General features: G+C 44.7%; 1 protein-coding gene across 15 annotated transcripts in view; it reads right to left on the minus strand.

Moving 5' to 3' along the window:
• LCOR (ligand dependent nuclear receptor corepressor) overlaps positions 1–16,811 on the minus strand; it is an 82,586-nt gene extending 65,775 nt beyond the window's left edge. For 4 of the 15 annotated variants that reach the window (XM_054204884.1, XM_054204904.1, XM_054204888.1 and 1 more), the window contains exon 1: positions 16,690–16,789. Coding sequence is in view for 1 of the 15 variants with exons in the window: in XM_054204906.1 (XP_054060881.1) it covers positions 16,690–16,786 (97 nt within the window). In the remaining 14 variants the exon portion in view is untranslated. Of the gene's footprint in view, positions 1–16,689 lie in introns of all 15 variants that reach the window. The other 11 variants (XM_054204893.1, XM_054204891.1, XM_054204883.1 and 8 more) reach the window with 9 other exon arrangements.
• Positions 16,812–22,445: the final 5,634 nt, after the last annotated feature.

The following is a 22,445-nucleotide window of genomic DNA, read 5'->3' on the forward strand; positions in this document are numbered from 1 at the left end:
GATTATGGGACTGGAGCACCTCCCTTATGAGGAAAGGTTGAAAGAGCTGGGACTCTTTAGCCTGGAGAAGAGAAGGTTGAGGGGGGACCTGACTAATGTTTACAAGTATCTAAAGGGTGGGTTTAAGGAGGACGGAGCCAGGCTCTTTTCAATGGTTCCCAGCGACAGGACAAGGGGCAATGGGCACAAGCTGGAACATAGGAAGTTCCGTTCAAATACACGGAAAAACTTCTTTACAGTGAGGGTGACAGAGCACTGGAACAGGCTGCCCAGGGAGGTTGTGGAGTCCCCTTCTCTGGAGATTTTCAAGACCCGCCTGGATGCAGCCCTGAGGGATGTGGTTTATGCAATCCTGCTCTAGCAAGGGAGTTGGACTAGATGATCTCTAGAGGTCCCTTCCAACTCTGAAGATTCCGTGATTCCGTGAAACGCAGCTTTTAAGGGTATTGTAGTACCATTTTAAAGTAGTTCAAACTATGGAGCCAGTACAGAACTGAGAGTCACATCATTTCATTGAAGAACTCATAGCATTTTTAGGAAGATGTGCTTTTTTGCTTCTTTGCTTTTCTGCACCAGGGGACGTTGGCAAAGGATCTATGTAATCTTTTGCCCCTTTTGAAGGATCAGTGCTAGCAGGAGGCAAAACTCATGGAGGCAAACTCCAATCAAGCCTATGGATTCAAAGCACAGTCTCATGAGCGTATCTTTCAGAAGTAACAGCAGCTTTAGCAAACCTTTCCTTCTCTGCTCCATCACTCATTCCTACCCCTGCACTCCATCAGTTATGCTGGTGCGGGTTCATGAGACTGCATGAGAGACAGGACAAGTCATTTTGCTCCCCCTCCGCCCCCTTTCTTTTTTTTTTTTTTTTTTTGAAGAAGTAAGTTCTTCAAGTTCACCTTGCATAAGAATGACTGTTGAGGCTTAAGAAAAAGGTTTAACTAGCCTAGAAACCCAATTCCAATAAGGGCAAAGCGTAAGTGGCCACACAAGGGGTTGCCTTAAACAACGCCATCATGAAAAGCATGCCCAGCAAATCCCAGCATACATCTGCTTAAGAACTAGAAGTGTAGTTACTGCTTAAGAGACTGTTCAAGAACAGAGCATGCACTTACTCTAATTTGTTAGCTATGTAAACTGCCTTTGATTCCTTGTAGGTGAAAAAACTTGGGAGATGCGTATTACAGTGAAGGTGCTGGAGAATCAAGACCTATTAGAACAGAAAGGAGTGAGAGTCAACAATAGTATGTGCTGTGTAGGTTTTGCACAGTGTGCATCTGCAAACAGACAAGGCATACAGGAGCAGCCCAGATTCATGCTACCACAGCAAAGACCACCACGTGGATCACACAGCTCCAATGGAAGGCCAAGGGACCTACTGTTGAATTAGCAGAAAGATGTGTTCTGGGAATGGTTCTTATTCCAGTTCTGTCTCCCAAACACCATGCTCGTCTGACATAATCCTGTCATACTCCTTGGCCAACCCTCAATAGTTGCTGGCTGACAAATCTCAGCAGATGAATTCAGCACAAGCACTGAACTGCCCTTAGCTCTACTTGGTTTTTTTTGCCCTGGTGAACCCTGTTTGGAAGCAAGCCCTATGACAACTTTCAACCTTGTGTAAAGGCAAAACCCGTAAATGAGTAGCCATGATAAACATGCATCCTGACTGGATGACCACATAGAAAGCCCAGCCCAAACCTGCTTGACTCATAGATCTTGTGGTCAACCCATGGATCCTCTGTGGTAGGGATTATTTCTCAGTGAAAAGCGAAGATACTAAACTAAAACAAGAATGCTTCACAGTGGTCTGGTGTAACAAGGGCTCGACTACTCTCAGGAGGTTTCCATGGCTAGAAGTCTATTGCCTCTGCCATTTGGAAGAGCACTGCCCCTAAACATGCTGATTCAGCACTGGCCCACCTCTTCAACTGGCTTCATAAACCTAAAGCTGTATCATATCCTAGCAGGGATTGTCATCACTTCCTTAAAGCCCAAATACACAGGTCACCCACACGGGTCAATAGAAACCCTTCCTTTAGTCTAAAATTCAAAAGTGTGACAACTCTAATTCAAAAGGAGAAGAATTAAGATTACCATTACGCTATAGAAACGAACCTAAAAATACCTATGAGAAACACTACTAGGGGATATAAAGAAAGATTCAGCTGGTTTGATCTCTGGAAACCACCTTTTGCTGACAGCAACTAGTGATGATCCTAATGTCTCCATTACAGCATCAGTTTCTGTTAATTTTCTGTTAATTTCATGAATAACAAACACAATGGATAAAAGATTTTTTATCTACTCACTGGAGACATACTGGAACTTAAGGCACATTCACTAGCAAGGCAGCATCAAGAGCAGAATGAGACTTGCCTGACTCAAGTGCTTTAAAGGAGGGAAACCAATTTAACAGCAGTAAAATGCATGTGCATCTAAAATGTATGACTGCAAAATATACTGTGTAAATTGTTAATTATGAGAAGCAGAGTAAGACGACTCAAAATTCCACAACTCACTCATCTCAAGTTGCTAGAAGACAGATTACTGCAAACTGAAGGTTACTGTAAACAGGAAAGTCCACTCTGCAGCATGTCTTCAATTTTTTGAAGCTATGATTACTGATTACCTGGTACTTTAATCCATGATAAATCCACCTCTCCACTGAAAGGGCTGATCCTACTCATCCTCCCCACCCCCCAGATGCTCACTCATCTTGCATTTGCATGTTAACACGACAAGATGGCTCAGGGATCAGTTCCCTGATCCAACCCACCACACATCTACATAAAGTGAGGGCACTAGCACAAACGGGGTGGTATGATTCCCCTCTCTGCAGTATTTTAGATCTACACTAGATTAAAAACTACTGTGAATTGTGTTTTTACAGGAAAATTCAGTTCCACTGCTATGCATCCGTTGGATGTGTATTCTATTTTCCTGTGGAACCAAGGTCTTTCCTGATGATCTTCTATATTGACCAGCCTTAAACAACTGCAGTCTCCCATACTGCTCATTTAGGTTAAATCATGTTAAATTGTGATTTCTCAGAAATAACCATCAGAGTTACTGCCCAGAGCTGTATCTACTACAAATGCAATGCAAATTCACACAGTTTGGCAAGGTCTGTAGATGGACTTGTGGTTTCTTCGAAGTCAAGGTGAAATGCTTTATTGCAGCTGCTCTAGCATAACCTCTCCTTTATTTAAGAAGTAGAAATAGTCAACTGAATGTTTCCTGTAGCATCTTCTACACACATTAGATGTCAAGTTTAGGATCTATAAACTATAATGAATAAATTTCAGTATTTTCCACTAAAATAGTGATTTTGCACAGAGAATATTTTCATGCTTTTTCAGAAATATGACCTTATACAAGCTTGTTTACATTACTGTGATGCAATACAGTTAAAAAAATAGTATAATGTTTAACTTTATTCTGAAAAAAGAATAACTCATGGCTCATTAACCAACAGTGGTTCTATTAAATATTTTTGAGGACCATTTTCTAATGCTGATTTCCTTAAAAGAAAGGTTCTCTAGTGAATCTAGAGAGGCCAATCTTTCTGCTGTCCTAACCCTTAACTCATTAACTGAAAACGATAAGCTTTTGGAATAGGTTTTTCCAGATAACTTACATTTTGCTTTCTAAGATTAAAAAAAAAAACAAAAACAAAAAAAAAAAACAAACCACAGAACCTGCCTGCCTTCTTTCACCAGGCTCTCCCCAAATATTATCCCCAAAGTTTCAGGCTAGAACATTAACAAGCAAAGGCTTCAAATTAATATACTTCTTTCTCTCTTATGGGAAGATGACAGGTACTTACCTGAAACTGTTTTTCACCTAGAGTGGGAAATATTTTCTCCATTTCCCAAAAATGCTTTAAGATATATTTGGAAGACTATCAGAGTTTAGTCTGTAGTTTCAGTACCTTAAAAACAAATAGCCATGATTTCCCTTCAGACAGGTCTCTTAGTTATGCTTACCCTGACCCCCATCAAAAAAAAAAAAAAAAAAAGAAAAAAAAAGAATGAAAGGAAAAAAGCACATCCTCAAAAAATTCCAAAACCCAACCACCACACCACTAGAAACATCTATTTAAGGCTATATTTTTATGCAAAATGTATTTCATTGCTCTGGTTGACCTTCCATTTTTCTTGTCTCTGGATTTCACAGAAACATCTCTCAACTAAACTATACCATTTAGCATGGCACTCACAGCCCACTCAATCCAGAGGCAGAACAACAAAAACTTTTTTAATTCTTTGTTTTAGATGCACCTTTACGTTCCTTCAGCGGATTCAAACAAGGCAAGTAATTATACAGCTATTAAAGTTTATCATCTCCTTTTCTAAAAGCATTCTTTGTGAAGTTTGACCCTCCTTTACGCTAAACCTGGATTTTCAAGAGACCTAGTTTTAGAGAGACGTTAATTTTCCTTCACTAGTTCCAAGAGGAAAGACTCTTGGGATATTTCAAGGCTATGATGCTCTGTTAGCTCATATTCAGCTCTATCTTGTCTACCTCCCCTCAGACTGAGCTAACAGGGAGGAGCCACCTGAGTAAAAGAATGCATTACCAAGGAGATTGAAAGTCTGCAGACAAGTATTTCATGTGTCATTTAGAAAATGAGACTAAGCTTATGACCTTCTGTGAGGCCACCTGAAGCGAAAGATCTTTTTCCCCAGACCATCTGACTCATTCAGCTTTAGCCCCCAACCCTTTTGGGTATTTTTTCTGCTTCGTTTGAGAGCTGACAGAAGGACCGGTGTGGATTTACAGCAGTGAGCTAGTTATTGCACTACCAGCCAAAGCCCACTGGCATGCTGGCTGCCACACTGACGGAAGGAAGAAATTCGTCCACAGGAGAGCCTCACTTGTCACACCTAACCACCAGCTGCTCCAGCAGGCACCAGTGCCCTTTCACAGCCACTGCAAATCAATGGTTTGTAGCTCAGAGGCACAGCACACCACTTGTGCTGATTCCCACACACACCCACATCCACGGCTTTCATTCTGGCCCACTCACAGCCAAGGTCCCACACACCCTGCTCAGTCTAACCTCGGACCTCTCACTAAAGCCAAAGGCTTCTCAAACCTGGACTTCAGGACCCAGCTTACAAACAGACCCTGATATAGCCGCACTGGCAAAACTATAGGGCAGCAAACCAGTATTTAGAGCAAGAATTCTTTTTTTAGAAAAACAAAATAGGTTTTTAAATAAAGTTTTGCCACCACCAACAGAATCTCAAAACTACGCAATAAATTCAGCACTCTTAACACTTCAAATCTGCCAGTACAAACCAGCTCTGATATTAGCTCTGTCTGCTGCTTACAGACAGAATCATGAAAACCCACCTAGGCAGCACCATGGCATGCTGAGAGTAAAGACCTAACTGCCTGAAAGATGAGATCAGAGAATCACTCGTGTCTTCCCCCAAACTGAGTATGAAAGAAGTATTCCTCTTCCCTTACAGTAATGGAAAGCCATCCAAGTTCCAGATACTAGAAGGGCAGACAGGAAAGGACATTGAGCAGGATTTAGGGTTAGGATGCTTGAAATGCCCACGAGCACAATCAGCAGAGGACATTGGTTTCTTGGGAACTAGTGTTTTTGCTTAGACTTTTTTCTAAGTAGGTTTACTAGTTTTAGTCTGGGGGAAAAAAAAATAAAAAAGAAAAGTTTCCAAAAATAACTGCTTACTTTCTGAAGTTTGTGAAGTGTCATCACAAGCGCATTTAGCTGCTAAAGTTCATCAACATGCCAGTAAGTATAGACCAAAGCAGCTGTGATCGACTTCTCCCTACATGTCTTCCCCTCCACCATCTCCTATTATATATAAAGCTGCATAAGGCACTACTTATCCTTGGGGCAGGAGCAGTCCTTGGGCTACGAGAGGTTGAGAAAATGTAAAGTCCTATCTGCTGTTCTTATTTGGAGCACAGAATTCAGTTCAAAGTACAAGCAGCAGGAAGATACAAATTCAAGATTAGTCACAGGCAAACAGATGATTTAGGAACAAGAACAAATCTGTTTGTTACAGGCAAGGAGTGCAGCCTCCATGGCAAAGCAGACTACAGTTCTGCAACATCTTTAACTTACTAAGTCAATTTTTAATCTAATTTGAAACTGAGTAACTTGTTGAGCAGAGTAACCTCTGAACTCCATATTCAATTTTGTACTGTTAGCGCACTCAGTCTGTGACCTCAGCTATGCTTCTAGTAAAACAGAGCGAGCTGGAAGAGTGGTCAGGATGGAGACTGCTCGGGCTTTGACACCCAGAACAGCAGTACACCTAGGGATCACCAAACAGCTTAGTGTCCATTCCATACTTCAAATACCTTCTAGTCGTTAAAATAAATAAATCCACGTCCTCTTGACATGAGAAAGGCAGTTTACCTATTGTTTCAGGGTATCTGCCAATGCATGGCACTGAGACTACATCAGTTTACATTCAAGTGCACGTATTCAAAGTTCCCTTCGCAACCGTGTAAGGGAGGAGTGCTAATGAAATCCTTAGATGCAACACAAACTCTGTAGCAGGACTTTGGCCTTCAGACCAATGTTCTTGGAAGGGAAAATACAGAAGTCCTCACTATAGGGAGTGCAGCACTTAAAATAGATCTACTTAACACCACTCTAACCTTCTTCCAGAAGTTAGCTTTCAAGTTGAAATTTTCCAGGGTTAGTCTCCTCTGTGTTATCTATTTTTGGATAAAATACACTTTTAAATAGTTGGGTATTTTCTCTTCTCAAGAGAAAGAAAAGATAAAACTCAATCCTAATCTATAGATGACTAAATATCAGCTCATGCTCCTTAACACCTACAGCCACTTTGGAAAGGAAAAACAGCCCTTGTTTACAAATCATTTAGAGGAGTAATTTTCAAACTGTGGGCTCCTGAAAAGCATAAAGACCCTACGCAATTTAAAATATTGGCAATAGGCTTGTTTTTCCACAGTTGCTTCTTGCCAATTCCAGGTTGAAAACCACTGATTTAAGAGAGTCCTGGCAAAACACAGTTCGTCCCTCAATGGGTTAGGCTTGTTCAAGAAATAAATATGGCTTTTCTGCTGAATCCTAAAGATCATACACAAAATGGACCGCTGCATGGCTTGTCAACTGAGCACTGAAGCTGCTCACTCACAAACCACTGCACATCCCTAAAGAAAAATTGTACAGGCAAGACCAAGGGATTAGATTTTGTTAAGAGTTTATAAAAATACTCCTGTAAGATATGAGAACTGGGTTCTTACAGCATCTTACTACACAGTTCCACATGACTACATTTTTATTACTTTGTATGAAAGCAAAGGATGACAAGGAGGACAGAAAAGTATAAAAAACAAGAGAAATGTGCAGGCAATAGTTAAGCATTTAGTCAGAAATACCAAAATTAGTGTTATACTTGCTATAATTTTGCTCCCCAAGTGTAAATTAGAATAACCTAAACATTCATGGGAAATACTGTGGGGAAAAAGTCACTTTTTCCATCTCCAAGAGACTTTGACACTTCATTTTTACAAAGACTCAGTACACCTGCCTTATGCAAAACATTTTGAAGTATGGATACGCATCTAAACCTATGCGTAACCAACATTTCACACGTAGCTTTTCCCTCACACTTTTCCGTCCTTCAGACAATCTTGTAATATTTCGAAAGAGCTACAGCACGCCGATGTACGATAACCACTAAAGGTCAGTGAAACATTCTACTTCCAGTTGAATAGGAGTACAATTTTTCCAAAGGACATTTCAAACCAGCAAGGGGCACTCCCCCTGCCTGGTCATGAGGTCAATTAGATCAAGAAACGATCATCAAAACAAAAATGCAGAAGTGTTTTCCAAAAGAAGTTTTCCTTTCACTTCCTTTGGAAGTGAAGACTATCAGATGACTGTTTTTTCCATAAAAAATAAGCTAGACCTTTGTGAGAAACCCCAAAAGAGAGATTATAGTATCGTATAAACTTAAGTTTCACTAACTACTTCAAAACATAGCCGTGAAAGCTAGGGATAAGGTAACTATGCTCTTCCTTTTCCAAAGGATATAAATGGAATACTTGCTTTAAGAAGATTGCTTTTAAGTTTTCTTAGGTCAGAAAAGGAAATTACCTCCATGCTTTTCTATCCTCTTGCTTTTGCAGAGCAAAATGAAAGTTATCAAGTGTCCACTTCTGCAAAAATTTTTCTTCACATAAAGGATACAATTGCATGTTTTCACAAACACATCTAGAGATTATGATAAAGCATCACCTAGAAACCCGCTTTCATCATTTTTGCCACAATAACAAATCTTAACCCAGAAGATGACCAAACTTGAGACAAGGTCTGCTATAACACTAGCTTATCTTCAATATGTTCATGAAAAGGACAGAATAACTGCCAAATAAGCCAAGAGCCAAGCAAACCAGTTTGCTATCAGCATTTAAACAAAGCCAGTAAGGTCTAATCACAATCCATTTTGTGTATTCCAATATATTTACGTATTTGTTAAGAAGCCCAAGACTGTGGGACACAAGGGACAGCCTAAGAGGGCCCTTTTGGCCCCAAGACTCTCTCTTTGAAGCATATAAGCAGGTTATTTTGAACGATCTGTGGCTATCCCATGACGAAGTTCCAAAACTGACCCACGTGGCTGTCCGCACATTAAGCGCAGGCAGAGCACACAACAGCGTTGCGCACATGAATTGCTGCAGAGAGTTTAACGGCTGCAGGACCAGCCTATCCTCGCAAGGCAGGAGGCCGAAGTCAAAGTCTATTACACAGGTAACATAGCAAGCTGCTGCCTGGCACATATATACAGTAGCAAAGGGAGCCAAACAGCACATTGCTACAGACTAATGACCGACACCACTATGTGCTCAGGAGAAGAGGGTGAAGAGCATTAGCACTATGTACTGGCCTGGAAGTATTAGAGTGGGGAGTTGCAGGCTGTGGGCTGAAACTTTCACATACTTTTGCTAGTGTAACCAAGAAAAAAAAAAAAGAAATCAAGAAATGAAGAACTCTGTAGCTTGACTACCTGTTCCTCTTCCTGCTCTTGACAGTTACTCCACTTTCGAAACATGACCACCACCACCCTAACCTAATAACAGCAGAGGAGGTAAAAGACCACATCAGACAGATAGACTCCTCCATGCAATTCCCCAGCTAGATACTGAAATGCCTGTACTATAATCGTATGCAGAAAATGTTCAAAGAGGACCAGGAAATTTTTCATTAGTAAACTCAACTCAAGAGTTAAGATTGCCTGGTGACCTCTGATGTCTTTCCACACTGCTGGATTCAGCTTCTGAAAGCTTCCTTTGTTAATGAATACTAGGCTCTTGTCCAGTCCTCTATTATCCCCCTCTTCTCCCTCCCATAAAATATCATGGTCCTCGGGGCATAAGGAACATCCTTTGTCTCCCTGCAAGTCTTCCCTGTGCAGCCACTTTGCTGTCGTTTCTGGAAAATGCAACAGGAGTACCATCGTTTCTCTTCTCTGTAAGAGGAGTGGAAAAAATAAATTAAGACATCATCTAATAGCAATTTTACTACGTAGAAAGTGATGTCCTGCAGAAATGTTGAAACACCACATCCTCCACTTCATCTTTCATGTGCTAGCACTGTTCACATGTAGCTTAAATCTCCTACTCAGCTTTGAGAGCTAAAATTTTTGTCAACTCACCATAAAAGAAGACACGATACTACACAGCATGCAAAACAAACTAAATCCAAGGTAAAAGGTAAATGACTTGAAGATGTCCAGAGAAATAACAGTACAGCATTCTCCAAGAAAAAAAGAAAGAAGCTGAAGCTCTCATTTCCCAAAAGAAGCTGAGGCCACACGCATTTATTGCAGAGAACTGAGGAACCCGCAAGGCCTGCAAAGATACTGGAGAGAGGTAGTACAAAGCTGCAACTTATTAATGGAAGTACTGGACAAGAGCATCCAACATGATCGGGAATGCAAAGCCCACAGCTCGTTATCAGGAAGAGAGCACGGTATAACCCACAGGGCTTTGAAGAGGGAGAATGAAGCAATCTTCCTGCTACTGTAAGTGAACATGATGCATGCAGAAATTAGCACTTATTCAGCAAAAGACAACTTGGGTTTGTGCATGTGTGACAATACCAGTTGAATAGCCTCAACTCTTCATTCTCTGCCTCCCTGTGCCCTACAGATGTTGTAGCAAAAAAAAAAAATAAAAATTGTTTTCCAGTCAGATCTAGTCAGGGAACTGATTCACCAAGCTGCCACACATAGTTGTGCCAGCACAGAGGGGACTATTTAAACCAGCTTAGACAGCACTGCTGTCAAACACAACCAGAGTCTGTAGTGCTATTACAAGGCAGAAGATGCAAACCAGAAAACTCCCTGCCTTCGGAGGAGGCTAGTTCTCCTCCAAGAGAAGGGAGTTCTCTCCCCTTCCCTTCACCCCATGGACGTGATCCCATACAGTGCTTCAGATCAGCTCTCATCTCATTCCTAGCTAGGATGACTTGGGTTATTAAGCATCACCAAAGATTAGCTGGTTTTGCAGTCTTCTGTCAGTTCAGTAAAAACAATCACTATACCACCCCTTTGGCCAAAGGTAGAGCCTAGATTGGCTCAGCCCACCCCATCCAACACTGCCCTCAGAAAATCCCAAAAGTTTTGTATTTCTCAGAGAATGAGAAACACCCATCCCAGTAACCTTCGAGAACCAAAGCTCTATCGTCTTAAGAGTGAAAACATATACACACAGGAGGGTGAGAAATAGGATTGGAAAGTCCAATGTAAAATACTGCAGTAGCGTCCCCTCCGCCCCAATCAGTATTACAGGGCTACCTTTCTTTAACCCTATTGAATGCCTGGTTTTCCTCAAACCTTGCCTGTACTGACTTTTAGGAAGTATTCTCATTGTTATTTTACATTAGCCATGAAAGAACACAAGTTCACAGACAAAAAAACAAAACAAAACAAAAAAAACACAAAAAACCCACAAAAAAACCCAAAACAAACCAACAAAAAACCCCACACATGACAGTACTTGTCTGGATGTAAGATAGCAGAGCATTAAGCCGCTTAATTACCACGCAATAAGGATTTAGACAACTGAGCCCAAGAATTGGGATCCATTCTTAACTAAAGTGCAGTTATTGTACTTCTGTACATAACAGTATTTATATTATCATTAATATACAGCACAAACTGTCAAAAAAGGCTTACAAAGGTGAATGGTCCTTCAGGTACTCTTTTAAAATGGTGCCATACCTCAAAACTGTAAATCTGTAGTGTATATTTATCTCAATAGAAATACTAGAAAGATTTTATCTAGGTGGATTTGGTCTATTTCCTGCATGCACAGAATGGACTACTGTAATTCATTTTGAGAAGCTGTTAAAAGTGGATGAACTCTAAATGTCATTAGCTCTTCGTTAAAAGTTAAGTCAAAAAACCCTATACTTCCTGCATAATACAAAGCGATTATCAGGATTTTTTTGAGCATGCTTTTGTTTGGTTGACATCATCCCTGTCGGGGCACAAGCTATTCTTCATTTGCAAATAGGGAAACAAGGGCAAATCTGAAGTGATTAATGCAGAATCCAAAGAGATATTTGAAACAGATCTAGATTCATCCCCCGCAGTTCAACTTTTACTGTTCTTCAGATGCATACCATCCTTCCATGCACATTTAAAGTAAAGCTAAATATCAAGCTGTAAATTTCACTCCTTACAACTGAAGATTTTTATTTTTAAATGACAGCTGCCTCATTTTTTTCCTGGCATAACTCTGTCATAAAAGGGTAATTCTCCCTCACTGTACCCATCCTGCCAAGAGGGGAAAAATGTTTGTGTGTAGACCTGATTTTCTTGAACAAGTCTTCAGCTACTACACTGTAAAGTATAGTACAATGGATTTATATTAATAAAAAAAGCTGCAAGCTGCATCTACAGTACATGCAGGTTGAAATAAGGCAAATAGTACCACCTGCACATTTGCTGTGGACATGGCTGGGGGCATATCTATAACAGACACCAGTTTAGAATAGCCTTACATTTAAACTTTTACTTTAGCACTTACTTTAACTTGCTTTTTATTACTATTTTTCATCAACTTCAGGGCTATAATAAGCTTTCTCATTTTGGAACAAAGAAATACAATCTGCCCTTTGAACTAGAACGACGTTAAACACTTGGAAACTCAAGCCTGCTTCCAAAACAATGAGATAACATGGCTAACTGTTTGGAAGCAGCAGCTAATTCATATCATATACAGGCTGGAACTATACCCAAGCAATAATCAAGATAAGAAAATGTAATAAAGATTTCAGAATTATTCAACTGTTATGCACCTTCTCTTGATTAATACTAGCTTCTAGTACTTCCTGATGTATCATATTTCTTCCACAGGATCCACACTTTAGTCCTAATTATCTACGGTTATGGAAGACCACCACTATTCAACAAATTAGTACACAGAAACAGATCAGGTACTTAGGTTGCAGTATTTCACTGGCAAAAAAAAAAAAGAAAAAAAAGAAAAAAAGGTTAATTACTTCAGCTTATTTTGACAGCTTAAATCAACAGCTAAGCAGCATCTCAGTGAAACGCTGACAGAGCTCAAGATGACTGGAAATCTTACATGAATGTTACAGGTTTTCCCTTTAAATCATCATTTTGCTCCCAAACCTAGGATCAGTGCTGAAGAGAACTAATACATTCCCTCCCTGCCCCCACCCCCCTAACACAGGCTGTAATTCAGTCAGGGAGTCTCTAAGAGTACAGCTAATATTTAACAAAGGGCCAAGCATCGCCAGCTAGCAGAAATGCATGCGACCACCTCAAACTATCACTAACCACACAGCGTTGCAATGCTATTACTGCCTGCATAAAAGGTGTCAGGAGGGTTTCAGGGATCCATGGGTCTCTCCTCCCTCAAACTCCCTGCTCCTTAGCTGATCTGATCTCATCAACCTTTTCAATTCAGCAAGTGCCTGAACCACAAGTGACTGGAGGCTGGGAGAGAGGCAAAAAAGAGAAGGAAAAAAAAGAAAAAAAAAATCACCACATACATTTGTCTATAGGTATCTGCTTTTGGCCACTGAGAAAGACGCTAACACTCAAGATTGGTATAAAGAACACATATGTTAGCATCCAATAGTTATGATTTGGCGTATCGTGTCTCTAGAATCAAAGTCCTACCAGGCATCAAGACACCGCACACTGCTCCCGGGTACCCTCCTACGATGTGGTTCCACAGCCCAAAGCATCTCACTGAAAAGAGAGCTTAGACATCCCTTCTCCCCACCTCCAGGCCACAGCATGCTGCGCCCTCAATTGCATCGCTGCATCAACAGCACTGTTTGGGTCTTGTCCCCCACCAGCCACACCACCTCCCTCCCCCCAAAAAAGGGGTTTGAAATGCATGACAAGGAAGGAAGCTTTAAGCCAGATCAGTTCCCTGAGCTACCTCCCACAAAAAGCTGTGCCGGCACAACCCAAGGTGCAACTCTGTGACAGTTCAAGATGATCTGAATCTCTGCTACTGCATTCTCACTCTTTCCTTCCCACCAGCTATGCATTCTCACCCTCTTCCTTGTGCTACCACTGGTATTTGCTTGACCCAAGAGTGAGCCCGTTCAGGAAGCTACGCTAGCAGAAAATTATTCTCCTCCATCCAAAAAAATGATGTTTCCTGCTAGCATAGCTCCCCTGAATTGGCTCCCTCTGGGCAAAGGTGGTCCTTCAGTCCTCCTGTGTTTCTGCTCCCCTTGAGAGCACAAGCTTAGTTTGACAGACTGTCATGAACCCACAGTCCAACAGAGCAGACTATTGCAGAAGCAAGAAACAAGAGGGGAAAGTGAATTACTTAAGCCATATTTATTGCCAAATGCACTAGTTCAAGCCACAGGCTTTATTTTTTCTGACTACAACACTGTGTGGTATTAGAATGACTTCAGGGAATGATGCTAACACAGAGAATCCCACGCACCTCAGATTTACTTTCAGAACTAAATATGAATGGGTATTTCTGAAGTAAAAAGAAGGTTTTTCCCATACTTTGCTTCCCCATATTTATCTATCAGTATTTATTACAGGAACAAATTTTTAAAGACTTCTACAAATGGCCAAGGTGAAACAAAGTTACATCATTTAACAGATCAAGTTCCAAATCTCAAGGAACATTGTCAAAACTCACTTAAAAAGACAACAGAGATGCATTTGGGGCAAGGGGTCAAGACCACAGCATAATTTCCACTGGACATCCCGGGCGAGCGCAATAAGCCTTTTATAATTCTATGAAAAAATATCAAAACCAAAAGAGGTAACAATTAACACATTTATATGACCCAACAATTTATGCAAGATTCATACTAGGAACAGGGCAGGTCCCGAGATCTCATAAAGTCGATCAATTTGAGGTTGAAACTATTTATGACACAGTGCCATCAAGATAAAACTCACACAGCACTGTTACACTTTGGACTTTTTTTAAAAAATGGTTTTGTACTTTACCTCCAAAAAATCCCAGTCAACGCTGCGCTTAACAGTGTTCAAAATATCTTTTGTTAAATACACACAGAGGGACTTTCACAGAGGGAAATCTTTTGGAGGAACAAAACATAGATCAAATTTAGGCATGAGGAAGAGATATAGAAAGGACAGAGGAGAAAGCAACTTCTCCAGGAGGTGGCAATTTACATGGCTTTAGGGAAGTGGAATAGGGTGTGTATAAATGGGGGTGGCAGGGGGTGGTGGTGTTTGTTTTAAGTTTTAGCACTTACGGTTGCTAAGAACTTTAATAACGTACTGTTTCCCTTGAGTCTGTAGATAACACAAACTTCTCTAGCTACCCAAGATTTTCCCGAAGAGAAGCATAATGAACAGATACAATTCTTGCATTTCACCCCAACACAAGACAACAGCAGCTTTGAAACTGTCCTTTTATTTTTCTTTTCTTTCTTGTTCCCCCCCCGCCCAATTTACCCCACACAGCTATCATTAAACTCCAAGCAGCAGGACAGCTCCACTGGAGAACTGAAGGACCCAATGGCAAAGCAGCAGGGACCGAGAGGAAGACAAGATGACATGCTGCACATAGGGAGTTTAGAAAGGACTAGAACAGGTGATCCCCAGCAGCCAAGGTAAGGGGAGATGAGAGAAGGAGATAGGAATAAAATAAACCCAGTTCAAGCAGAGGTGGAAGCCAAAAACATGCTCCTAACATAGCAAAGCTAGAATCAAAATAAACCCCACATAAACTAGATCTAGAAACATCAATAGTTGGTTGGAAAGAAAAACCCAGCACTTTCATATAAAGCCTGAGTTTCTCAGCAATGCATCACCCTCGAATCGCTTTCTGCTTAAAACAAGTTAATTGCTCGTATTAATCTGGAGTTAACAAGCATCTAGCACACGCTTTCATATTACAGAAATTTAAACATTTAGATGAAGCCAAAAATATATACAGCAGCAGTTACAACTCCTGGTGTAACCAAAAATGGTGTTTCAAATCCCTGATAATGAACTAGGATGCTGAGCTAACTGACAATAAGAGGTTTAACTCTGCACACAAGGAACTAAAGTGAATCTGTGAATGTTATTACAGATTACCTACGCTGAGCAGTCACTGGCAGATTATGGCCATATTTGCATATTTAAAAATAAAATGAGGATTTGTGCTCAATTAAAAGCAGGAGGCCAAACAAGGAGACACATACCAGTGTTCTGGTTAGAGATTTTTAAGATTACTGTGGAAGTTCACAGTCTACTGTTGTCAAACCTATTTTACTATCTTTGCAGACACCCACCGAATTCCTGGCCTAGAGCTGGCATTAATGTGCATTTTGGGACCCATAGAAAAGGTGTCGATTTCTCGCTAGGAAAAGAGAAAAGGGCAAAAAAATGTGTATTTTGAATGGAGAAAGTTACTCAAGATGAAAGGGCATCGGGGACCTCTTTTTGAAAACCCCCAAATATTCGATTGCAAGGAGCCTGCATAACAACAAACGCGTACAAGAGAGAGGAGGAGGGAAAAAAAAAAAAAAAAAAGAAAAAAAAAAGGGGAGTGAGGGGGAAGAAGAGAAAAGCAATCACACATCCTTTTAACCCCCGCCGCCCCGCTCCGGCCTCACGCCGTCAATCCGGCACCCCGATTCACAACTTTCCGCCGGCCCCGCCACCGCGTTCCCCCCACACACACACACACCCCGCCGCCATCCTCCCGAGCCTCCCCCCGCCGGGGCGGGCGCGCCGCCGCCGGCTCCACGGCCTCCATCCCTCCCTCCCTCCCTCGCCTCACGGCGGCGGGCCGGGGGCAGGCGGGCCGCGCTCGTCTCCCCCGGCGATGGCAGATGGGCAGTGACAGGCGGGCCGTAAACAAGTTTGAAGGGGCCGCGGCCGGGCCGGGCCGGGCCGGGCCGGGTGGGGAGGAGCGGGCGCGGCGCTGACAGGGGCCGCACAAAAGGGCAGGGCAGGACCCCCCCTCCTCCCGGCGCCCTCCCCGGCGAAGGGCGGGGCCCGGCCCGGCGCCGCTCGCCTCACGGTGGCTGGTGGGGGGGCGGGCCCGCAGGCCGCGGCGCCGCTCGCCTCACGGCGGGCTTCCCCCCCCCAACCCCGCGCCGCCGCCGCTGCCTCAGCGGAGCCTCCCCCCCCCGCCGCCACACCGCCGCCGCGGGGCCCGGCCCGGCCTCCCCGCCGCGCCGCCTTCCCTCACCTACACAGTGAATGAGCTTGTGTCGCCACGAATCGAGCTGGTGGCGGACGCCGCGCCTCTCGATGGAGCACTGCTGCCGCCCGCACGGGCTCGCCATCTTCTGGGCGGCGGGCGGGGGTGGGGGGTGGGGGCGGCGGCGGGCACGGCCAGGGGGGCAGGGACGGGAAGGAAGGGCCGCGCGCGCCGCGCCGCGCCACGCCCACCCGCCGTCGGCCCGCGCCACGCAGGCGCCGCTGGCTCGCGCCGCGCCACGCCCCCCCGCCACGCCCCGCCGCGCGCATGCGCCCACCCTGCCGCCTCCACCACCTGCCCGCACGTGCGGCGGCGCCGCGCCCGCCCGCTGGGGGGCGCTGTAACCGCCTGAGGGAACATCCCGCCCGTGAGGGGTCGCTGTGGCTGAGGGGAAGTTACTGCTCCGGGGGTCACCGTCCCCTGAGGAGACATCCCACCCCTGAGCGACAGTCCCTCAGGGAACATCCCGCCCCAGAAAGGTCACTGTCCCCTCAGGAGACATCGCACCCCTGAGAGATCACCATCCCCTCAGGAGCTGTACCACCCCTCGGTGACTGTCCCTCAGGGAAGATCCCGCCCCAGACGGGTCACACTCCCATGAGAGGACATCCCACCCCTGAGGGACAGTCCCTCAGGGAACACCCCACTCCAGAAAGGTCACTGTACCCTGAGGGGACATCCCACCCCTCAGCAGCCATCCCACCCCAAGGGGACATCTCACCCCTGAGGGGTCATTGTCCCCTGAGGTGACATCCCACTCCAAGGGGACATCACACCCCTGAGGGATCACCATCCCCTGAGTGGCCGTCCCTCTGCTGAGGAGAAGTCACAGCCCAGAGAGGTCACTGTCCCTGAGGGGACATCCCCACTCATGAGGGATCACTGTCCCCTGAGGGAACCCCCCACCACAGAGGGGTCACTGTCCCCCAAAGGGGTCACTGCCCCTGAGGGGACGTCCCACCCCTGAGGGGGCCATATAGTTTTCTGTCAGGAAGAGTTGAAATCTCCTCCTCTGCTCCTGCTGTAGTTAAAAACACCAGGTCTAGTGGTGGCCATGATGAAATGGAAAGACCCCTGCTGCAATGGCAGAGGCCTACTGATCCCGCAGTGATGGCTCCCTGACACAACTGCCTCCTGTGGTTTAGCTGTGTCCCTTTGCCCTTCAGCCTTACACCACAAGATCAAAGACCTCCCTCCAGCATGAGCTCAGACATTGTGAGGGGGCTGATGCTGCAAAAACACCATTTCTGATGGCAAGCGGTGAGCGTGGTGACAGGCAATGGACATGAGTGGTAGCACCTGGGGCTCCTGCAGGAGGAAAACATCAGCACCCGCTTTCTGCAAGCTCAGGGGATGAGCTGGCAAAGGTGAAATGTCTTACCTCAAACCCTGCAGCAAGAACAGAGACAAAACACAGGAGTAGTGGCCTTTATTCCCCCACCCTAACCACCAGTGCCAATACCCTCACCTTACCAAGCCGCACACGACTAGTGAGTTTGAAAGGCGGAGAGGTCAAAGCTGTCTGTATGCAGATGTGACAGGGGAATGTCCCAGATAAGATAGTTCCTGCGGAGATAGAGAAGAGTTTACGCCACTGTGCACATAACCAGTGCAGTCGTGGCTGCAATACGCCAGCTCTCCTGTTCAAAAGGAACTTCAAGGGGCACAGAGTAGGCTCTCGGTGCATGTAGGCAGAACAATGAGCCTGTCCTACAAAAGGAGACCAGGACAGCTGGGTTTGGCTAGTCCAGCAAAAGGAAAGCAAAACCAAAGTGTGATTGCTCTGCAAGTATACCAGGGAGGTGCAAATTTCAAGGAAGGGACAGACATATCTGAAGCCCAATGGTAGCATAAGGACAGATTATTAATTGGCTTTTAATACGCTCGTGGAGAAATTCAGAGGTAGGAGGTGGAACTTCCCAGAGCAGACAGTAACCAGAGTAGCAAGAGGCAAGAACCCTGTTTCAAGATGCAGCTTCCTTGTGAAGAAGGCAATGCAAAGCTTGTTTTCACGAGTGAAGCAGCCTGGTTTAGTGACCAGGGAAAGCCAATCCTGGTTTGAAAGTCATTAGTGGTGGAAAGAAGGAACAGAAAGCACAACTTTGGAGAATTTTCCTGCTACGAACAGTAGGGAAGTCTTTTGGGCACCTCTGCTCAGGAATAATCCCCTTAGCTGCAGTTATTGGTGATATCTTGGTCTTCATTCCACCCCTTTTTCAGTGTGATGGGCCATGGGAGTCTACGTGTCTTCATTTCCAGAGTCCTTGTTTTGGCAGCACGGAACCTTCCATTCAAAGTCCAGACATGCCTCTTGCTCGAGCCAGTTCAAAAGTCAGTTAGGCACTGTACTAACCACAGAAGTACTGCCTCCCTGAGAGGCAGAAGATCTAAACAAAAGGACTGTAACATGAATGCTCTAGACTCCAGCAGGGAACTTCTGTCTGCAGTCCGGATGGTAGCTAGAACAGCAGGTGGACAAGCTGCTAGAGAGGCTAATGATTGCTGACCTGGCATCTTATCAGTCCAGATACTCCAGGAGTACTGCCTGCACACTGTGGTCTTCACGAGAGCCTTCCTTGCAAGATTCTCCTCTTGCTCCCATGCCTACAAAATAAACTTCTCAGGTATGAGCTTGCCAGCAGTGTGGCTATCGGTCATCAAGCTGTTACTATCTGCTTGTTTCTTCTGCACCCAGTTCACATCCCTGCTGTGGCAAGCAACTGGGTCATATGATGCCGGTCCTAAGTTTATCGATCTCCATTTCAAAGCAAGTTTTGTGCCTTGCTACTACAAACTACTTTCAGGAGGCTTCCCCCAAATTTCCCTTCCCTAGTGGCTGCAGATGCGCTCCTAACATACCAGCAGCCTGCAATCCCCAATACTCTAACACACAGGCAGTGCTGAAGTGCTCTTTTAAGGATCTTTTCTACTCGGTCTTCCCCCAACACAATTCTGCGCAGAGTCTCCATGCGCCCCTCCTTTTTCTACGGTGGACAAGATAAATTTCCATGGTTCGTCCTCCTGTGGCAGTTCAACTATTGCCCAGATGGTATTAGCTATCCTTCAGTGCACCTGATCGGTTTTGAATATACTTTTGTTGAACAGAATTAAGTATGCTTTTCTACAAAGCGCGCCTGCCCTCTGGAGAAAGTACCTTGCCCAAAAGACACATCCTACAACTTTGATTCGGTGGCTTTAACTGTTCTGCTTGTGTCCTGCAGCTCTATCACTTGCCCTCTTGCTGGAAGCTAGCACTCCCACAGCAGAGCTAGCAGGAAGGAAGCGTGCACTGGCTGGCACATCTCGCTGTGGTTATATTATCTCTAATCTTGACCCCCAGCAGTTATTAGTAGAGAGTTCCAGTTTTGGTGTTTCTTTTTTGCAATCCTCTGTTCCTAGACTGATGTTTAGATAGCAAACTCTTTGAGACAGCCCCACGTTTCTGTTCTGTGCTGGTGCAGCGCCTGCCAAAAAGCTTCTGATCTCTGACTGGGACATGTATGAGAATTAATTCATTTTCCAAACCCTGCTGCCCCCCCCAGGTCTAATCACAGACAGTTAGAACGATGAATACCAACAATTTGTATTTCTTACCCACTGCAAAAGCAGAGAGGAAGAGGATGAGGCAAGCATGAACCAGAGGATCCAGTACACAAAGCAGGAGAAAGTGCTTGAGAGCTAGAGCAAGGGAATGGTCCTGTAATCTAAAAAATGGTTTAATTCCACGGGCTTTGCGTGGCAAAGGGCAAATAGAGGGTCAAGGTCCACTTAAAGGGCAGCAACATCTGGAATCGCTAGTCAAAAGTTTTGTGTTTGGAGGGATGGAGAAGGGTGTAAAGAACAGTGGGACTGGCCTCAGGAGACCCATGAAGAGCGACAGCTAAGTGAGCAATCACCAACATACCAAGGCAACAGTAGATCTGACTTGATCCCAGAATTAGGCTGGATTGGTTCTGGTACACTAGGGCTTGCACCATGCTGCCACCAATACCATCAAACAGTTTTGTTCAAATCAAAGTGGATCCCCCATTTTCTTGGCCAACACCCTCAGCAGGCCCCAGCAGCCTTTCCTCTACTCACTCCTGCAAACGTCTCAGCACAAAGTTTCTAGGTGGGACAGAGCTTCGGCCTCCCCCCGGCTTCCCCACCAGCCATGAGACTCACTGCAGCGGGAGCGTTGTTTTCCCCCTGTTTCACAGTGGCTCCCCTTTGATGTTAATTGTTTGCAGGCAAAGCGTAGTGGAGAGCATAGCTGTCCTCTGGTTCATCTGCTGGTTACTACTGAGCTGCCCAGACCAGTGGAGAAAATGCTTTGATGTTAATGAGCTGCAGACAATTTCACTTAACACCAAGCAGAGCCTGGCATCTCAGAGGTAAGACTTTCAAGGCAGATTCTACAGCAAGTCTCTCCAACATCCGTTTTGCCATAGGAACAGAAAATTTTCAGAAAGACATTAGAGCAGAAACCTGTCTTCTCACTCGGTCTTGCGCCACACCCAGTACCGTTATGGCCCCAGAGATGCCAGAGGCAGGGAAGTAGGAGGAATAAAAAATGGCCCTATCAAATCTCATGGCCTTTACGAATTTAGTGGAAGCACCCACACACACACACACCCTAAACAGCCTGCCTCTCTGGTCCTGCAGTCTGAATACACAGAAATGGGAGAAGGGGATGGACTGTAAATTGCTGATTTGCAAGGGACCCGTTTCCACATGGGTGGTGCTCACAGCAACATCATTCTGAAAGTTGCACCATCTCCACCAGCACGGCAGATACCTGAACAAAATGGGCCAGCTGCAGTGAAGCAGGACTTGCAGAGGCAGCCTTGGACTATCCTTTTCCTTAAGTGGATAGGCCAGCAAAACGCTTTTCTGTAGATATGCTACAGGCAGCAGCCCACTGCCAAGTGCATGCAAAACCTAGAGGTCAGCAATGGGTCCCCTCAGAGACAGGGTACAAAAGAGCACGTGGACGTGTTGCAGCTTCCCTGGGTTCAGCCAGCCTTCGCTGTGGGCCCCAGGTAAGGAGGCTGGGATGCTGCCCTAGGATAGCACCTCACATGCTGGAGGGAGAGCCCAGATGAGGCAGAGCTCCTGCTGTGGAGACATGGTGTGGAAAGATGGTGTGGAAAGCAGGGAAAGGTGAGAAAGAAAGCTGCCCGGTGGAAATACAAAGTTACCGCAGTCTCATGAAGGCAACATTGAATCACAAGTACAAACAAAGACAAGTGAGAAAAAGGGCACAATTTCAATTTTGTAACCCTCTGCCAGTCATCAGCAAAGTATATTTAGTGTATCACACAAATTCTACTTCTATCTGCACACTGTGAGCTTTTGAACGAAGAAGAAAGCGACCCAGTCCTCTGAGGAGCCCCCAGCCAAATGGGACCAAATGCAGACTACGTCCCATCAAGTAGAGCAACAAATGAGACCTCAACGAAGGTTAAGGAGAAACATCCCTTCTTCTGAGGCGTGTGGCTTAATCCCAATATATTGCTTTTGTTAAATGATTTATAGCAACAAGAGAGAGATATTATCTTCTCAGTTTTCTCGCCAGGACAGGATTATTCCCTGCAGCAAACTTTGGATTATAAAGTTAAAATAATGCAAGCCAAGACCAAATGCTTGTCCCGGGTCCATTGCAGGGACGAGTTCACACAAATGTGTGTACTCCATCCTACACCAAAATAGAACCCAACAAGGCAGACTTTTTTTCCCCCCCCTGGAATTAAGAAAAAGAAAGC

This window comes from Rissa tridactyla, chromosome 6 (assembly GCF_028500815.1).
Source record: "Rissa tridactyla isolate bRisTri1 chromosome 6, bRisTri1.patW.cur.20221130, whole genome shotgun sequence".
Classification (NCBI taxonomy): domain Eukaryota; kingdom Metazoa; phylum Chordata; class Aves; order Charadriiformes; family Laridae; genus Rissa; species Rissa tridactyla.